The sequence below is a fragment of the Diadema antillarum genome, unplaced genomic scaffold (assembly GCF_040938485.1).
Source record: "Diadema antillarum isolate AM-2024a unplaced genomic scaffold, OU_Dant_1.0 scf00000226, whole genome shotgun sequence".
Taxonomy (NCBI): Eukaryota; Metazoa; Echinodermata; class Echinoidea; order Diadematoida; family Diadematidae; genus Diadema; species Diadema antillarum.
The window spans coordinates 21,138-41,229 of NW_027271115.1; the positions used below are offsets into that span (position 1 = coordinate 21,138).

General features: G+C 38.0%; 1 protein-coding gene across 1 annotated transcript in view; it reads right to left on the bottom strand.

Moving 5' to 3' along the window:
- Positions 1 to 12,457: 12,457 nt before the first annotated feature.
- LOC139724648 (uncharacterized) overlaps positions 12,458 to 20,092 on the bottom strand; it is a 58,340-nt gene continuing 50,705 nt past the window's right edge. The window contains exons 2-3 of the mRNA XM_071635779.1: positions 13,213 to 14,192; positions 12,458 to 12,649 (exon numbers count right to left, since the gene is read on the bottom strand). Coding sequence (XP_071491880.1) covers positions 12,458 to 12,649; positions 13,213 to 14,192 — 1,172 coding nt within the window. The remainder of the gene's footprint in view (positions 12,650 to 13,212; positions 14,193 to 20,092) is intronic.

Below are 20,092 nucleotides of genomic sequence, written 5' to 3' on the forward strand. Positions count from 1 at the left end.
GCACTGTGTGTCTTGAATTGTATATTTTTGTATAATGCATAATCTCCACAGAGTGAGTTTTTCACATATATGCTCAAATCCTTTTTTTAAATCTTTAATGGATAGAATAATCACATCCTCTCTGAATGCTAGTACTTTTTTTTTGGGGGGGGGGGGGGGTGAGATGGGAATGGTGAAATTCAGCCTTGTGTAGCTATAATATTCTTTTTGTTTTACATTCTTCTGTATCAGTTTTTGAAATTAATGTTTGTCTACTTGTATGTTGAATTCATTTTTTTGTATTATTTTACGCTAAGTATAAATGCATATTGGAACACAAAACTCTCACAAAACCTGATTTGAACCTACTTGGAATGTATAAACTAGACCTACTGTACCTGGATATTACACAATGTAGCATCTGTAAGTATTTTGCTTGTTTTTTTTTTGTCAAGGGACCTCCGTGAACATGGATTTTCTAATAGTGAGATTTCTGTTAGTGTTACAGTAAGCTTTCAGTTTGTAGGTTACAGTGTAGCAAGTTCTCATGGTGAAATCATCATACAAAATGTAGGTATAAGAGTGGACTTTTTTCACGCTTTTGCAGAGCTTCTCTCAGGACCGTCACGTTTTACATTTGCTAGTGAAAGCAGCCGCCTCTCACATCAGTGAAAACGAGATATGTGAAATTTTCCCACCGCATGACACTTACATGTACAAAGAGGAAATTGTCAACGGATGCAGTGCCTGATGGTTGAGGGAATTCCCCCTGTGAAGTGCATCACAGTAATATTTGGGACCAAAGTTTGTATTTAAAGATCATTATATTTTCTATATGATATGCTTTTATACCCCATTGCGATAGGCAGTGGCTGCAAAATTTGGATGAGAAATTTGCATGAGGAAGTTGCTACCCAGGTCAAAAGGATCGTCCTGTTTTGCTCTACTTTTCATTTTCTCTTTAAAGGGAGGCAGTCCTGAGATTTTCACTGTACTGATAATTAAGAATAGTAAAAAATATAACCTTTCACCAGTTTATACGAGTGGAAATTAAAAACTGTCTCCGTACGCGATTTTCGACAAATAATTCCTGCAGGCGATCATGTAAGAGCCTGTAAAAAGATCCTACGTCATTGATGCCCTACTCTCAAGTTGACAGGCGTGCCTCTAAAAACCAATTTAAGTGTTCAAATGATCAGTTGCAATTGTGAAAATATGTGATTTTATTATTTTAAACAAAATATTTCAAGCTTAGTTAAATATAATTCATGTAAATTAATATTGTAAACATACATCTATATATATCTTTAAAATCAAATATACCATGTACTTGACATCAAATAGGCACTGTCCTTTTCTAGCTTCTGTCCGTATTGCATACTACTTTGCATACAAACCCCTCTCGCGCGCGAATTCTTACCATACTTATGTACACACAAAAAGATTTTTCTCCTCCCCACCAGTTACTGGGGAAAATCTATACAGTACTCCGTCTAGCTGAGTTTGGCGTTCAGAGCGAAGATTACCATAACAATTAGCGTACGCATAACGAGCAGAACACGGCTGGGAAGAGTTGTGCCTCGGTGACGTCGGACCCTCCGCCAAGACTTGCTCATTAGCATATTTACCATGCAGATTCACACTTTTTCAACAAAAAATTACGAGCTTATCTGGTGATTTGAAAGTTTGCTTTTGGTGAAAGTAGTTCATTTGAGGTACCAACAACAACATTTTTTTTTTTAAATTCGTGAGGACTGCCTCACTTTAAGAGAGTCAAAAAATGGAGAGAGAAAAGGTTATAAATGGAAATCAGGAGAAAAATGCCTATGCTTTTTTTTTAATCTTTAATATCTTTTGGATAGCTGTCAGAAAAAAGGTGCAAATTTTGTCAGTTTATGTTGAGATATTTTTGTTTGCTGTTGTAGCCATAAACAGTGTGTGTCTACTCATGTATTCACATACATTACTTTTTCCTGCAAAATTGCATTTTGCAGGAGATGTAATATTCATGCATAATAATGTTATTTCCTGCCCAGTGGTATCAAATATTGCAGCTGTATGCGCGAAAGCACAAATATGCAGGTAGTAATCCCACAGCATATGGGGGAAAAAATGATGTGTTTTTCTGCCACACAACTAATGGGAGGTGGCTATGGCACATGTTTTACATTTTTTGTATGTACATATATTTCATTGTCTTTTTGGGGCATTCCCAAGCTGGCCTGATCGGAGAAAAAAAAAAAACATATAGATATGATTGGTTCAATCCTGCAGCTGATGGGACCGCACCAAAGACAAGTGACTGGTTAAAGGGGCATTCCAGACGATTTTCATAATTTCACATCATGTAGTACATAAATCGACAACTCCATGTATTGATTTGTGGAATTTTATTGTGGTTCTTGAGCAGAGAAACAATACTTCAAAAACCCTTTAACAAATTACACTGAACAAGGATGATGACGTAGGAGGTTCACATATTTCAGAAATGTAGCAGTGTAATTCCATTACAATACCGCTTGCTTGCGAGTTCACCTGTGTATAATCTATGCATGCCTTCTTTTGTTCTGCTTCCTTGAGCCACAACTCATGCATTCTTATGGTGACTCTGCCATGTCATCATCCTTGTTCATTCCAATTTGTCCTAAATGTTGAAAATATTCTTATTCTTCATCCCAATTATCATATATTCTGAAACTCTGTCCTCAGTATAACTAATTTTAATATAGTTGTTCAAATGTAAAAATCTGAAAATCATCCGGAGGTCTCCTTTAACAATGAAAGATGTTGAAAATTTTAGTTTAAGGTAAATCTACAGAGAATGCAATATCAGTTGGCACCATACTTTTCATCAGAAAGAATAGAGAAAAAGGAAGAAAAGTGAGCTGCAGTATGTTTGTCCTAGACTTCATAGAGAGTAGAAAAAAGCAACAAAAGATAGCAAAAAGGCTATCCCAACTGAAAATTACTGTTCTGTTCTCTCTCTCTAAAAAAAAAAAAGGAAGAGAAACAAAGGAATTTATGCCGATGGGACCCAAGGAATGAGTGCATTATATCACTTATTTTGTTATATCAGATCTGTGTAGAACAAGTTTTCACTGCACGCCAACGTATTTTGTGGGTTGTTTTTTTTTTCAATGTTATGATGATTGAAACATGCACCTCAGATGGAAAGTGATTCTTTTGTTGCAGAGCTTGCAAATGAATGCTGGTTTCATAGTTTGTTGAGTCAGTGTGTCTTTAGTCATAAGTCATATATCCTGTCAAATGTTATGCAATTTATGATTGTGTGGGATGGCATTGCTGTACTATTCAATGTGCTTATATCAACCTGTATATTACAGTGAGCATTTATCATGCTATAACTGCACTTTCTATTTTTCTTTCAATTTTGATTTTGTGTATTTTGGAGAAGATCTCTACTTTCCATCCATCAAAAAAAAAAAAAAAAAAAAAAATCTCAAAGTTATGCTGTGTTCCATTCCTAGAATGATATAGTTATTTTCATGGCATACCATGTATTGATTGCAAAGCAGTTAGTAGAGTGATTGGTATAAGGAGGTTGGTATCAAAATATCGCCCTATAGAATGATGTCTTACTTCTGTAATATTATCCTATCAAATATTACATGCACCTTCCAATAATGATAAACATATAAAACCTGTCAAGAAGTTGATTCATTCCTACTCTATGCAATAATGGTGTTCCATAATGTTCTATTCTGTATCATGAATTGCCTTGAGTGTATTCTTCATAATGTACAAGAGAAAAAGGAAAAATCTAAAGCAGTAATATCGCCTACAAGTCCTGCGTATTTGTGCAGGGAAAACGGAAATTAAGTGCATGTAAAATAATTCACAGCGAAGTTGAGTAATTTCTGTTTTTTCCTTGAGCCATACAATGGTTACACCTTGGGCACTGTGGTTGATCTTTGCTTCTAAAAAAACAACAACGAAATACTGGAGCAAAGTGGCAGAACAGATTACCAATCTAATACTCAGGAGGAGGTTGAAATGAAAGAGAATTCTTCAAAGGAGAGTTCTGTGAGTTTCTATTTTGACATGATGGAAATGCTAGTGGGTGTTGATAGATATTTTTTGGTGCCTCACTCTTTCTGGGATGTGCCTCACTTTGACCAAAATCTTCAAGTTACGCCTTTTTGTAAGAACTTTTGTTAAAATAAATTAGATGGTGGCTTTCTCACCAAACTTGGACTATCTATATGCGTTCCACCATTTTGTCAGTTTTGAGTAAAATGTTATGATATACTTTATGTCGATTGAAAACAGGAATCATTTCAAAATTTCAAATCATATTTCTATATCTTTCACTGTTACTATGATTATTATTATCTTTTTTTAATCACCCAACTGTCCGTGATGTGCTATTCTTTGAATCAGTCCTAAAAAGAATTGATTCAAAGTCGGGTAAGCAATGTTCATTGTGAATGTAGTATCTTTACTTCTTTGGTGGAGAGATCATTATAGCCTATTTTGCAAAAATTGTTGTCTTCTTTCATTCACGTTCCAGTGAGTTGACACAAGATTTTTGTTTTCTCTCTCTTAATTTCTATTTCTGTCATGTATTGTAGATATCAAGTATCACAAATGACCAAGCATCTTGATTGACAATGATCACATTCAAAAATTTGCCTTTTCTTCTTTTTTTTTTTATCATGAGAAAGCATGGATTGAATTTATACTCAGGAATATTTTCAACCCTGTTCAATTCTTCTTTCTTTCCTTTTCACAGTGCCTGTGTAGTTAAATACTGCAGTGCCCTAGAGATGAAGATGTTATGATTGATGGTATAATGAGAATCTCGGATATAGGGACATTTAAATGCCCAGGGCTGATTGGCTGATGGCTGATTACATTTGATATGTAACAATTCATTTTTTGTGTGATGGAGTACTGTTAACCTGTATTATTATCCACCGATATATCATGGTTATGTTTACAACTTTTTTTTAGTTGAATGCCCGTGAGTGGCAGAGCTGGTGATTGTAACTCTTGAGTGTGACATCACACCGTGAGAGATCTTGAAGCCTTTGTCGTGTATGCCACACTGGGACAGGCAGTGATGTAATGTCCTGTATAGTTCCTTGAAGGCGTTCTGCTTGGCACTTGATCGCTTCCATATTTTAATGTTTATCCATCTCTTGTTTTCTTTCAAAGCAGTACACCGCGTCCTTGTAATAAGAACTTGTACTCTGATAATGTCTCTGGTCACTCAATCTTTGAAGTATGTATGTACCAATTGAAAACTGCTCGTTTGATGGTAATCATTACACTCAAGTTGATGTGGTAAGTGCATATTTGTGATATTTTTAATGCATAAGAAAATTAATGTTTAATCTTCAAATGACATGCTTGTATCCATACATTCTGTCGCTTTAAATCATGTGAACGGTGATTGTGTGCTGATCCCGTGCAATAAATGTGAGAGTACTCAACTGAAAAATGATTAGCTAGGAATTACAATTTCGCTGACATAAGTGTTCAGATGACAACACTTGGTTTTGTTTTGTTTTGTTTTGTTTTGTTTTGTTTTTGTCTCAGACTTATTTTAATTGCAGCAGCTGTACTTCAGATTATATCTTTCTCCTTCACTGTTTCCTATGTTTGTTTGTTTGTTTTTAAAGCTATAGGTGTAATGTAATTGGTCCATATTAATTTGGTTTTGCTACGATATTTCACAATTTAAAGTTATGATGTGATTAGATGAATCATTGAAGATTGAAACATGTGGTTTCACCGAATACATTTGTAAAAGCTGCCATTTTTCAAAGCAAAGATATGATTATCAAGGTGAAGGCCTGTTGGATTTATAAAGCTGAAAACAAACATTCCTCGCAAACACTGTACTGTATTGTAACTCCTTCCAGGACCAACATTGCAACAAAGGGGTTAACTACCTATAATGGTATATGTTTGTTTTCTGATTATAGGACAGGGCTATAAAGATGTGTTTCACGTGTTCACGCCCTCCTGCCTGTTCACACAAACAGTAACACACACTTTACCGAATGAAAACAGAGACGTATAGTTCTGTTTGATATACTGTATAGTGTGCGTCTTTCTGATGTCTTCCTCTGTGTTTATATGAAATGAAAAACTCTTTCTCATTGTAAACAGATACGCCTTATTTGAACAGAGGCATGGTGAATGATGATAATAAAAAAGATTATCCTCTCTAAAAACGGAAAATTTAATGTGAATTGCTGCGCATGAGTTTGGTGTCTGTGATGCGATATGCAACATTGAAAGTATTTGTTGTATAAGACGTTGGGTGCTGCCCACTATGTAACAAATTTTTAGATATGACTGGTTGGCCTATAATATCACTGACTCTGTGCACAGGGTACGTGTGTGTTTGTGTGTGTGTATGTGTGTGTATCAAAGAGATTTTATAATCTCTTTGCTGTGTGCCCTGTGTGTGTGTGTGTACGTGTGCGTGTGGTTGTTCTCAGTGTTGCTAACACCTGTATTAGATATTTGCAATTCTGTAGGAGCATGCGACAATTTTGCATATTGTGCTAAAATATGTTGCCTATATTGGGGTACATTGTATTATCAAAATTACATTAACTTTGATTATGAAATGACGTCATTGTTAATCTCACATAGCACATGCCATTGGTCATGCAGTAATATTACTGTGAACGAGTTTGAATCATCTTGAATGATGCTTACGGTGTAGATATCTGTATAATTTTTGTTTTCACATAAAGTGGAAAATTCCCCTATGATGAGACTTTCATCAGCGCATACCACGAGAAGTTCCATAAGTATAAAATTTCCACGGTCATTATGAAACCGCGCGCCAAACTCCGGAACTTCCTGATATTAAAATCCAAAGACAAGCTATCAAAGCTATTGAATCATCCTACTTCATGTGAGGGAAAGGAAAGGAGTCCGCTTCTTACATTCACAAGTTGGCATCCAGCGAGATGTGGCCAACCAAAATCATCACATTAACTGAAAAAAACAGCTCCATCCTAGCATATGACTCAACCAAACTCAACTCAAAAGATTGATAAGGTAGGCCATCCACATTCATGAGGAATAAGAGAAAACGGTGAACCAGGACATAGCTAGGGCAATGCACAAACTCTTTACAAATAAAACGAGTCTACGACACGACATTTGCTCCGGCAGACATTTGCTCTTGTCTTATTTTTTTCCAAAGACTGACGGTTCGGGTTATAGGGTTGTGCTGGGGGGTTAGGTTCAGTTTGCGATGATTAGGATTAGGGTTAGGGCTATGTTTGTGGGTAGAATTTATGCTTGGCTTAGCGTGCAGACATTTCATAGCAGCGACTTTCATTGTCGCAGGAGCAAGTGTCATGGAACTTGTCAATATTATGATCCCATTCTCTCGGCCCAGTGCTGTATTGTGGCATACTGTCTCGGCCTGACGACGAGCGCCAGCTACTTCGACAAGCGGGAGAACCTCTTTCCCGCAGTCGGGCACCTGAAGAGATCCAGTGGTAAGATCAGACGAAGCGTGCAAAATCCTTGGCAGGCTAAGTCTCGTCATGTGGTAATTGATTTTGGACTGATGGTGGATAATGAACCTTGACACGGTTGTTATTCCGATCAAATGAATCTCTTCAGCGACATGTGAATATCTGTCTACATAGAAATTAAATGATTTTGCCATTCTCTGCACTTTTCATATAGCATTTCTTTTGAATAGACAAGTTCGTAATTCCACTTTGCGCATGAGCAGAAAAATGTCATTTTGTATAAACAGGCATTTTGGTTTGTAAATTCACTGAGATAAGCATCTGCGATGCGATGATTATTCATGTGATCCTTATCTAAATGGTGCTTGCAAGCACATCCACCTGACGGCAAGAAGGGTATTTCGCAATATTAAAGGAAATAGGCTGTTATTGCAGTCAATACAAAACAATGAAATGGATGCCTGCTAAATTGTCAACTGATGGAGTATTTTGATCACCTGATCTCAACGCAAGTTCATTCTTTGTTTGAACATGAATTCCATAAATTGTTACGTCGGGCAAGCTTATGCATTTTGCCGCTTTGAAAACGAGCGAAGTGCCTAACCAACTGAGAAAAAAGGAAGGTCATTTGTACCAATGTGTACATGAGCTAATTACGAACTAGCTTATCAATATTATGTATCATAATTATACATATACATATATGTATATATATATATATATATATATATATATATATATATATATATATAGATAGATAGATAGATAGGTAGGTAGATAGATAGGTAGATAGGCAGATAGATAGATAGATATATACATACATGCATATTACATAATTAATACATGGATGGAAAGATAGATAAATAACCATTGATAGACAGACAGACAGGTAGATATAATGTGTAGATATATGTTTGACTATCATATCGATTGTTCCTATATGTTTTATTTTTACTGTTTTGTAAACGAACTTATTTAGATTAATTTCGGGAAAAAGGGAAGAAAAGAATATTTAAGTTGTAAGCATCTGTGTAGATCATGGTGTTTTTTTTACAGTCTTTCCTCTCTTAGCTTCTCTCACAATAGTATCTCAGTAATAGATATATTGATCTCTCACAATTAACATCGGAAGGCTTGAGTAAATAAGATATTTATTATACACCAAATTACTATGTACATAGCTCTTCAGAACATAAAAGTTCATAAATGACATAGTTGCGTCGATAAATTTTGCTTTAAAAAAAAGAGTCGCTTAAAGTTAACTGGCTTATAACTTCCACTTGATATTAACCTTAGCTATATACTGTTACCACCACTGGCTTAGCTGAGGCTCGCCATGATTGGTTTCTGAAATTAAGCTGTTATTGAAAGTGTCATTATCTGCGAATCTTCTGCTTGTTATGTTCACCACCTGCTTAACTCCTAAGCCAATGAGTCAAATGGGCACAAATTTCACATACAAACTTATGGACAGGTTATTCATATGGAACACAGAAGGTTAACCATCGAAATCAGATCCCCTCTGCATCTTCGCCTCTAACCCCCACCCTGCCCCCTCCCCCCACCCCCGGAAAAAAAGGGGGAGATAAAGCATCCCTACAAATTTGAGAACAAGCCACTTCAAGAAGGCCTACATTCAGTTGAATCTGCAAAAACACTACTGTAAGTAAGCTACGCACAGCAGAGGAAAGGAAACTAATTCATTCTCAGATCTAAATTCCTGAACGAATTGATCCGTGTGTTAGGAAATACAAAACTATCTAATGTTTAAAAATGTGTAAGTTGATATCTCTAAGAAATGATACCAGCATTCGGCAGCGCACAACATGATGCTGTAATCCATGTGTCAGTGACAGATCGAGTAGTTCAGCTCGACATGTTCTGAGCCAGTATGACAATAAAAAGTAACGCATGGAGAATAAAGATCATTTTCACTCGAGTCACAGAGATGAAACATTCACATTGTCAGCGGTATCCGTTATCAAGGTACAAATATACATACATCAATTAAATACAGTGTACAAGCAAAATCGAGCGCGCGCGTGAGCGAGTGGTTTCGATTTCAAAATTTAAAAGCAATATAAACGTTTGAAAACTTTGTCTTTTTAAATAGACAAGAGCTAAATTCTACAAAACAGAGAGATTCAGCAATTGATAAACGCAATGATCACTGATAAAATTACCTTTACCATTGTTGTTGACATGGCCGTTGTAAAGTAAATCATTACATTTGTTGTGAATGATATGATTTTTCAATTGCTCCCAGATAATCTTTCATTGACAGTAAAGTCACGTTTACAATAATATGATTAATATTTTTCATATATCTTTACAAATTCCTAAACGATATACAACATAATATTCTCATCTCTCTCCCTTTTCTCTCCCTCTCTCTCTCTCTCTCTCTCTCTCTCTCTCTCTCTCTCTCACGCACAGACAGACCGACAGACAGACACACACACACACCCACGCATTATATTCAAAAGGCAATCCTCTAAATAAACATGATAAACTAGCAAAATCAGCCGCTTGAAAACTTACGTAATAGTATATCCATGACTAATTCCGGTCGTCGTTTAGAACCATTTTTTACCTAGGTAACCACGTAGGGACAGGCATGCAAGGAAATATACACATCAACTTGCAATAGTCTTGCACCACTCTATAATCAACACAAGGTGGAAATTAATACAACAGACATCTCGACCGGTAAAAGTCTGTTACATAAATCAATAGATATATATATAAACTATAGATAATGACATATCCTTTAATGAACAGTGTGATACACTGTTCAGGCGACCTTGACAGTATCTATATCAAACAAGCAAAGTGGATGAATTGTGTAATATCTATATGTTGAAACTATACAAATATAGTAACCGCAACATTGAGCGATAATGCGTAAGAGATAACAGCCGCAGAGAGGTAGGGGCTGAACGTTGCACGAATTAACATGTACACTGATTCGATGTGTGTATAAAAATGTGTAAATTGTCATTTAGATTGAAGCGCTCTGAGAGCCACTCAGGAACGAGATTGTGTTATAGAAAACCGGTTTTATCAATTTTATTATGATAACTGTTATTACTATCACTATCATACTAATACTACCAACACTTTCATTGTAAGTAGTGCTATACCATTATCATCACTACTTTTATTTCTTTATTTCTTCTTTTATTGTTTTGCTTCAGCATCATTAAGTGCATGGGAGAAACGTAATATATCATGTACAAGATACACCTGTAGAAAACTGGGCTACAAAATAAAAGGTAAAAATACCTTACTCATCAATGGATGTGGCCAACTCATTGCCCACCATGTCCAGTGGAATATATGCTGCTCCATACATTATGATACCATAATCTTACATAAGAATACAGTGGGAAAAAGTTCATCATTGGAAATGAAAGAAAAGAGCGTGGTCCCATTCGTTGCTCTCTCACCGTTATTCAAGTGCCTTTTCCAGCCCCGCGTCATATCAACTTTGTGCTATCTGTCACCATTCCCCCATGAACCAATCCAAGCCAAATTATTTGAATAGAATAATTGACTGTTCTGTGCAATGTTAAGGAAGAAGAGTCTAACTGTTTAACTGACTCAGCCAGTGGCGGATCCAGGAGGGGCGCACTGGGTGCCGCCCCCTTTATTTTTGTTAAAACAAAAGAATTAAAATGAAAAAATGGAGGGGGCGCGTGCCCCCCTTTTTTATGGAATTCCTGAATCCGTCCCTGCTCAACCTATATATTATTTGTGTGTTTTTTCTAACCAATTGAGACCCACAGCCAGTACAATATTCTATCTCAATGGAGCTTACATAATTGGACGATATTTTTTTTTTCATGAAGCCAATAATCGCTGTCTCCATCCAAGCTATCGATGTGCATTGCAATTTTATGTAACTTAGTAAGCTTTGTTCTTTGGCACTCATCCTTTTAAGTTCCGCATTCCATTTGATTTGAAAATGCGCCATGCAGTATGTCCTAAAAACATAATGACACGATTTGATTTTAGTTGAATGATGGACTCCAAAGTTTACCAATATGACTCGCACGCTTGTATCAGATCACAAGACAATCTTTCGATGCTTATGTGATTTCGCGGGTGCTGTTCGTTATTCCGAAGGTTCGCTATTCCGAAGGTTCGTTATTTCGAAGGTTCGTTAATCCGAAACACACAAATCCCCTATACCTAGAGGTTCGTTAATCCGAAAATGAAAAAGGGTTCGTTCATCCGAACATTTGTGGCGTTATTCCGAAGGTTCGTTATTCCGAAGATTTGTTAATCCGAAAATGAAATTCGGAATAACGAACCTTCGGAATAACGAATCTTCGGACTGAAGAGCCTTCGGAATAACGAATCTTCGGAATAACGAGCTGTAACCGATTTCGCGACACATGATGAAGGTATAATGATTCAACTGCACACATTCTGCTGTGCACATTCATTGGTACAAGCAGACAAACCTCTGCATGATCTGTAGAGTTATCCAACGGGAATTGAAGTTAAATAATTACGAGTGATAAAGAAATGAAGAGAAACCGCACGACCCTTTACAGATGATATATAAGTCTTAAGATTCTTCTTAACACATTCTCTTAAATTAAACAATTAAAACAACGCAGAAACATACAAACAAACAAACATACATACGAACAAACATACATACGAACAGGAAAGTGTGATGGCGACTCTTGCAGCCAGCCAAACAAGTTCTGCAAATCATCATTCGCGTCAACCGCTTCAAACTCTGACTTGTGAAGTCGATGTAGACAACACAAATCGCAGTACAGTCAATATACCTTCTTTCGAAAAAAAATAATTGTCTATTATGATATTACGGGCAATCGTTGCAGTTACAGGTGCCCGGTAGTTAAGCCCCCCCCCCCCCCCCCCCCCCGTGAGTTTAAAATATAATTGAACTCGAATGATGTCGACTTGCGTAGACCGTGAATCCAATATAAATTCCAATAAAAATATTATCACTACATAGATTTTCGAGTTCAACGACATCCACAGGACACGACAGTCATATCGTCGTACTTCTTCAGGTAGACGTTCAGTTCGTCGTCGATGTAGAGCAGCGTCAGCGGTTTCATCTTCTCCGGCACGCAGCACGGGGTCGGCACGCCGGTCTGTATTCCCAGGGCGTGCATGATACTTTGAATGATCGCGTGGTTGGACGGATGCAGCTCCTGATTTCAAAAAGACAAAAAATAAGCATAAAAATAACAATAAGTAATCGTTTGATAAGTTAAAGAAAAACAGTGCTGTAACGGATTAAAAAATGAATCTTGCTGTACACATCTTTGGACAAGTTTCTCTCTTTCTGCCCCTCTTGACCCAAGAATATTCTAGTATTAAAGTAGTAGTAGTAGTAGTAGTAGTAGTAGTAGTAGTAGTAGTAGTAGTAGTAGTAGTAGTAATAGTAATAGTAATAGTTTTTGTTGTTGTTGTTGCTGCTGCTGCTGCTGATGCTGCTGTTGTTGTTTTAGAAAGTACTGACAGATGTAGTGGTAGTTGCAGTGGCATTACTAGTACTTGTTGTTTGACTTGTTTAATACCTAGTAGTAGTAGTTTAGCAATGATTCTTGTACAGGCAGTGATAATAATTGCAGGGGCATGGGGCACACTTATACCTAAGAATTTTGGCAGTGATTGCAACAAGATAATTGAACTAGTAGCAGTGATATAAATTAAAGTGACAGAGGCGGTTTTTAAAACCATAGTGAATAAAGATACAGGAAATGACTATCACCTTTGCAATCGGGAAGGAACACCGTCCCATGCAGTAGTAGGCCTGGAACGAAGATGGCGCAAGGATGTGGTCCCCCCACCCGATCGTCCAGAAATCAGCGTGCATCTCGTGTCTCTGACACGTACCATCAGCTGGAGCGATCGACCCTTCCACCATGTCCATCTCCTTTGGGCGTGGTTTGCTCAGGTTCTTCTTCCGCGACCGCATCTCTTCCTGTCTCTCCTGCTCCGCCTCCTCCTCCGCCGTCAACGCCGGCTCCAGCATCATGTTCTTGCTCTTGCGTTGCTTTTGCCGCTGTTTGCGTGCCCTCCTCCTGTTCGACTTGATGCGTCTCATGTTCTGCTCGGCGAAGAAAGAGAACGCAATGTGCGTCGTGGTCGGGTCGGGCTTGCCAACCGGCTGCAGCGGGACGGTGTTGTCGAGCGTCTCGTTGGTGACGTTTGCACTCCGCGCGCTCCTATGTCTTCTCGACGTCGGTACGGACGTCGGCAAGTCAGCGTCTCTCGATGCCATCTTCTCCGCCAGCCGCTGCCAGTTCGATTGGACATCGCCCTTCTTCACTGAGCTGTCTTCCGTGTACACGAACACGAAGGGCTTGACGAGCTTTTCTTCCTGGCTGCCGTGAGCGGGCACGAGTTGGTGTCTGTAGCCGCTCACCACAACCTCACCCACGTACATCGCTATGTTGACTTTAGCGTGGTCGTCGATCAGGACGTGGTCGAGTATGGACGTCACATCGGTGATCAGCCAGCCGTTCTTGGGAATCTTCAAATTGAAGGCGCCGATGGGATGGCACTCGGCAGAAGACGCGTGGTAGAAAGAGATGGCCACTTCCTCGTCGTTGTCGAGGTTCTCGCCGACCATGAAGTTCTTGGCGTAGAAGTGGAGTTCGGCGTACTTGAACTCCTCGGAATCCTCTCGCGTCGTTACTGGATTCAGTGAAAATACGTAGGCCTCACCCAACCCTGCACATTGCTCCACTGACAAGAGTGGAAAGGAAGAGAGAGAGAAAAAAATGCTCAATGATAATAAAGTAAAAAACCACCTCAAACATTTAAACAGAACAACAAAGTTGTTTTTCCTATGAATGTACATTCAATATGTCAAAACAGTTGAACAGGCATTATTTAGACATTCATTTCAAAATCAAATAACAAGAAAAGAGACAGGAAAAATGACGCGAAGAAGGAAGACGGAGAAATGAAAAAGAAAATAATGAAGATGAAAAGTACAATAATTGTGGTATTTGGACGGTGATAAGAAGATATAGATATAGGCAGATAGATAGATACATACATACATACATATGTAGATTGATTGATGAATGGATAGATAGATAGATAGATAGATAGATAGATAGATAGATAGATTGATTGATTGATTGATTGATTGATTGATTGATTGATTGATTGATTGATTGATCGATTGATTGATAATTGATGGACAGATAGATTGGTAGATTGATTGATCGATTGATTGATTGATTGACAGATAGATAAATAGACAGACAGATCAGATAGATAATTATGTAGGTAGATAGATAGACGGATATGATATAGGTAGACAGAGTGATAGAGAGGGAGAAAAGGAGAGAGAAGAAGATCATGATACAGAGGAAGTATCAAAACATATGAAAATACTGCGATAAAGGATAAAAGACTGAAGGGCATGGCTTAGTCTCACGTCAACATTATGATTTTGACACACATTCATCAGTGATTACGGAGCTAGCATAAAACATCGAACACGATGAATGCGTCCTCCTCGCCGAGTGGGAACAGCGACATCTTGCGACATATTTAAAACAGTCGTGATCCTAACTGGCAGTTCGCGAATCTTCAGTGAATCTAAAGGGAATTGGAATTTGATCATACAGCTGTACTTTCTTCATTCAGTAATTGAAACAAAAGTTGATGATCTGTAATGTTTGCAGTCTAGTTTATTGTCGCTTCGAAAACACTCATTTCCAACATGAAGCAGAATTTGTAAAACATAAAAGCTTCAAAAAATCACACACCTACTGCTTTGAGCAAGAAACACAAACAAGCGCTGAAAGTTGAACAGCTTTAATACTGAAGGGGGCGCCTTAATAACGTTCTTTAAGGACATTTTGCTCAAGATGATATGCTGGGGGAAAAAAGAATCGACAAGACAGCATAAACCCAACGGGGAGATCAAGAAGAGGAATCATTGAAATGTGCTTTGAATAAAATGGTGGCCTGCATTCGCTTCAAAAACTTGAATTAAAGTTTTCAGACAAGCTCTATTTTCTCTTTTGTTTCAAGACTGCATTCTCGGCCTTCATACAATTTTTGAAACCGCAATTCGCCCTGCTTATGACGAAGGGGGGTAACATTCGATCCCTAAGGGGGTAATCTGTCGTCACCCGTACCGGGAGAGGGAGTGATGCTCCTTTTTTCATCGAAATGGAGGTTTGCTTTTTAAAAAGGCACTTATATTCTCGCCGCCCATGGAATGAAAAACCGCAGGATTAAGAGATACTCTCCATTCATCATTATTATTCCCGTTGACACACGAGGGTTTTAAACTTTGACCTCATCTCATCCTCCTCTCGGCCACATCTGCGGACCCCTTTTAGACAACATCAGTCCTCTTAGGAAGTAACAACCACATCTTCAGCGTTTCGAGGATAACATCTTGTAAGGAAAAAAATACAACGTTGTATTCCTAGCGGTAATTCTCTGACATGTCTCATCCCGAGGGCAGGTGACAGATAAAGTCTGACAGATCGATATCTTACTGGTGATTACTCTTATAAAAACCTAAAGTAAAATCTAATAAAGGTAGTGTGACAAATAAAGGGTAAGATTCATCATAACTGATCAGTTTATTGAGTTTTAAAGCACATGCGAAGACTATTTGTTCCTTTCATTTTTGCTTCCTGTTTTTTTAATTTTTTTTCTTGACATACTGGTGTGAAGTCAGAACAAAGCTTTTTAGTCGACGCGAAGCTGCGTTTACGAGGTAAAAGCCTGTATATTGGGCTTGTTCATCAATCCTCTCCCCAGTTATCTGTTGAAGAATCATACGAACGGATATTGTTTGCCTTGAAGTTATTATTTAGTAACTAATTTGATGAAAAAAAATAACTGAATAACTGCAACGATATGGAGATGACAATGAAATGAGGGCGAAATTGAGAAATTCGCTGAGAAATACCATCACTCTGTGACATTCACGAGACGTATCAGAAAGCTCGTTAAATCTTGTGATTGATTTCGGCGGTCTTTAGTCATGGTTTGGGCTAGGTAAATACGAAGAGCAAGACTCGTCTGCAGTGCAAACCACCACCTCATCTATCACAGACGCCAGCGTTGGCCTTATAATAATTGTCTGGTTTTCACTTCTCGGGATTAAGTCGTGAATGTTAAGCGCCATTACAGTAAATCATCCCCACAATATCGAATATTATGGCATTATCTCATGTGAGGCTTTGGTTAAGATAACATCAACACACGGTGCAGGGCGATCAAGAGAAAAATCCACGAAAAATTTGGGGAAAGGGGAGGAAAAGCAGAGAAACGTAAAAACCGCCTCTGGTTTCGTGTTAGGCCGCAGAATAAACATACTAAGTACCTATAGATGCGCTGTACGACCGGTCATTCACAAAATCACTCCTTCGCTCAATTAAAGGATCGCTTGTTTAGAATAACGGGGTATGATAGCAAAATGAAAACCTTGAAACTTGGGGATTTCTTCGAATGACATTTTCAAGTACCAAACAGCGCTTATCACTGCCACAAACCAAGGTATACAAGTGACAAGAACTAACTGACTTGGTTCACGTCGGTGGAAGATAACAGGCTGACGTAGCTTAACATGTAATGTTGTCGGTGTTTTTTTCTGAAATGAAATGTTTTATCTATACCATCAATGCTTTAAGACATTCTACTACATTTTCGAAGCGACTTTACTGACTGGAGTTTATTCAACTTGAAGAGCTCAGGAAAATTGATCAAATGCGGGAATGATATAGAAAATTATGGAATTGTACATGAATACATAATAACATAAAACTATGATATTGTTCACTCCTATCTCGCAGTCAAATTACATACAGAGGAGATATCAAATTACAGGCAATTTTTCTTTTCGTCGATGATAAAGTGATAAAACCCTTGAAAAGTCACTATTGACCAAGCATCATCACACATCGAGACTAACGTGATGCAAATAATGGTTTGCATTTTTTTTCTTAAAGCTTTGTTCAATCAAATGGGGATTTAATGAAGATTACATTATTCTAAATGTCATAGTCAACAACTTCGGCACGGAGCGTGGATTCTCTCTTTAAGGCTTGCGATCGTCGTGACGAAGCGAGGAGTCCCGTCGAGGTGGGTGGCGATTTGATCCCAGCCAGTGGTCAATATCAAGGGGATAGAGGCAAATGTATACATGTCAAGTTCCTCCCTAGTGGGAACGTAAACGTAGCCTGGATGCTGCTTAAAGTTTGTAGGCCAACGTAGTTTTGAGGCTACTATACCGCCGCTTGTGAGGGAGAAGGACGAGTGGCCTCGCACACCCGGATCAGCAGCATTCTTTTAGTTTTATCTTCTGTTCCCTAACAAACAAAAGAAGGGGGAATGTGCTTTAACCTTAAAAGTTCAACCATTTAGCGGTTATAACGCTAATGGTTGTGGAGAACTTTATTTCAACATTTGCTGTCATCGTCGAGTGCATGGTACACAATCTAAAAACAAAATTTTACTATTTTTTATTACACATTTTTAATCCTAAGATTCGTGGGACATGTCTTTGGCTGGTATGAGAAATATGGTGATGGTAATACTATGACAACTGTTACTACTTCTGTCGTTACTGCTTTTACAACGACTACTACTGCTACTACTACTGCTACTGCTGATGATGATGATGATGATGATGATGATGATGATGATAATGATGATGATGCAAGTATACAAAGACGATGCCTACAAAAAGACGATAACCTGAATGACTATAATGATAATTACGAATAGTCTTGTTTAACCAGGGAGCTTTTCAGAACAGGAAAGAACACACTAGGCATGAAATAATGAATATGAGTAGAGATTTTCATCGTGTTAAACTAAATCGCGCACTAATTTTTGTTGGAGACCCCCCACCCCCGAAACAACGGAAAAATGCCACATTGTGTGTTGAACACACACGCGTTGACAGAGAACTTCCGCAGTTTACCCTTCACCGTTGTACTCCGTTTGAATGGCGAACATGAAACGACCTAGAGTGATAATAACGTTTTTATGACTTCAGGAAATGGTCGGTGTGACAACGACGTTTCGTTTTGTTCGATATCAATTTAATGATTATCCATTGCACAATAGCCCAGGCCAGCGACCAGCCAATTTTACAGGTCAACGGTTTAAGCATTCGTTGAACCTTCCATTTTGTCTGTTCGCTGCGACTTGACTACAAACTTGTTGACACCATTTCACACTTTGATCACAAGAGAACAACAAAGACAAAAACAAATAACAAAAGAAACGCTAACAATTCCATCGACAATAGGTTCGACTGAAAGCGTAAAAAAAAAAAACGTTGATGCTCTGATAACGGATGGTTTTACGAAACACACCAGCGTGCAATATTCGATAATATTGCATGTAGAACATTTAGATGGATGGAGGTTAATAAGGTGGATTTGACAAAGAGAGCAAAGAACGGCATTGAGGAGAAGAAGAAAGGAGTAATTTACAAATGAGAACACACAAAGCAAAAGGAGAGGAATGATGAAGAATAGAAAGATTGACAGAAGGAGAAGATGTGTCAGAAAGAAATTAGCTGGATGAGAAGGCAAAATAAGATGAGTTGAGAAGAGAAAGAGGGAGTAGAAAGGTCAAAGATTCGGAGCCGTGGAAATGGAGAAAGTAAGAAAGACGAAAAACGGGGGAAGGGAATGAGGAGAAGGATGAAAAAGAAGAGAAATATGAGAAAAGTAAGAATGAGAAAGAGGAGAAGAAGAATACGGGCAAGAAGTGGAAGAAGGAGTAGGAGAACGAAGGAGGAGGAGGGAAGGGAGAGGAGAACATGAAAAAGAATGAAAAACAGAAGAAGAAGAAGAAGATGCAGAAGAAGGAAAATGATAAAATGGAAAAAGATATTGTATAACGTATTTTTATGTATATATTTTGTACAATTTGTAGTTTGTGAACGGGAATGATAAAGTCTTCGGACTTTTCACCCGTCTGCATGTTTTTGATGGCAATAAACCAGATCAATTTCGATTTCAATTTCAATTTCAGAAGATGAGGAAGAGCAAAAGAAAATAAGAAGAAGAAGAAGGAGAAGAAGATTCAGAAGAAGGAAGGAGGAGAAAAGGGCATAGAGAAGAATAAGAATAAGATGACGATGAAGAACTCTAAGAAGGAAATATTCAAGACTCTTCTATGGAACAGGAGAAACTTTGATCCGACCTGCTTTGACTGCGAATCTGAAATGACTTGCCAAAATGCTCATATCCCATCACTCGACCCCAACGCATTTTGTGACATTTGCAAGGCAAGTCAACCGTTTCATGTTTGATTGGCTTACTCAAACACAGGAAAATTGTCATAGTTCCTTGATGTGAATTCAAGCATTGAAGAGACAAATTAGTCAAAGTCTCGCTTGCGCAAAGAGGAAACAAAAGGAGCGTACGTGATCATTTGCCACGCACCTTCGATTTATTAAAGGTCAGCATTTAGGAATAAGTCGGAAGAATCGTGTTTGATCGTTATTATTTTTCAGTTCAGTCCAGTCGTTGTCTGTTTATATGGTCGGTGTGTAGTTTAATTTGTTGATACTTAATCTTTAGAAATTATAGTCATAATGCAGCTTCTGTTCAGTGAGTATACTAGTATATGAGAACATTTTCGTTGCA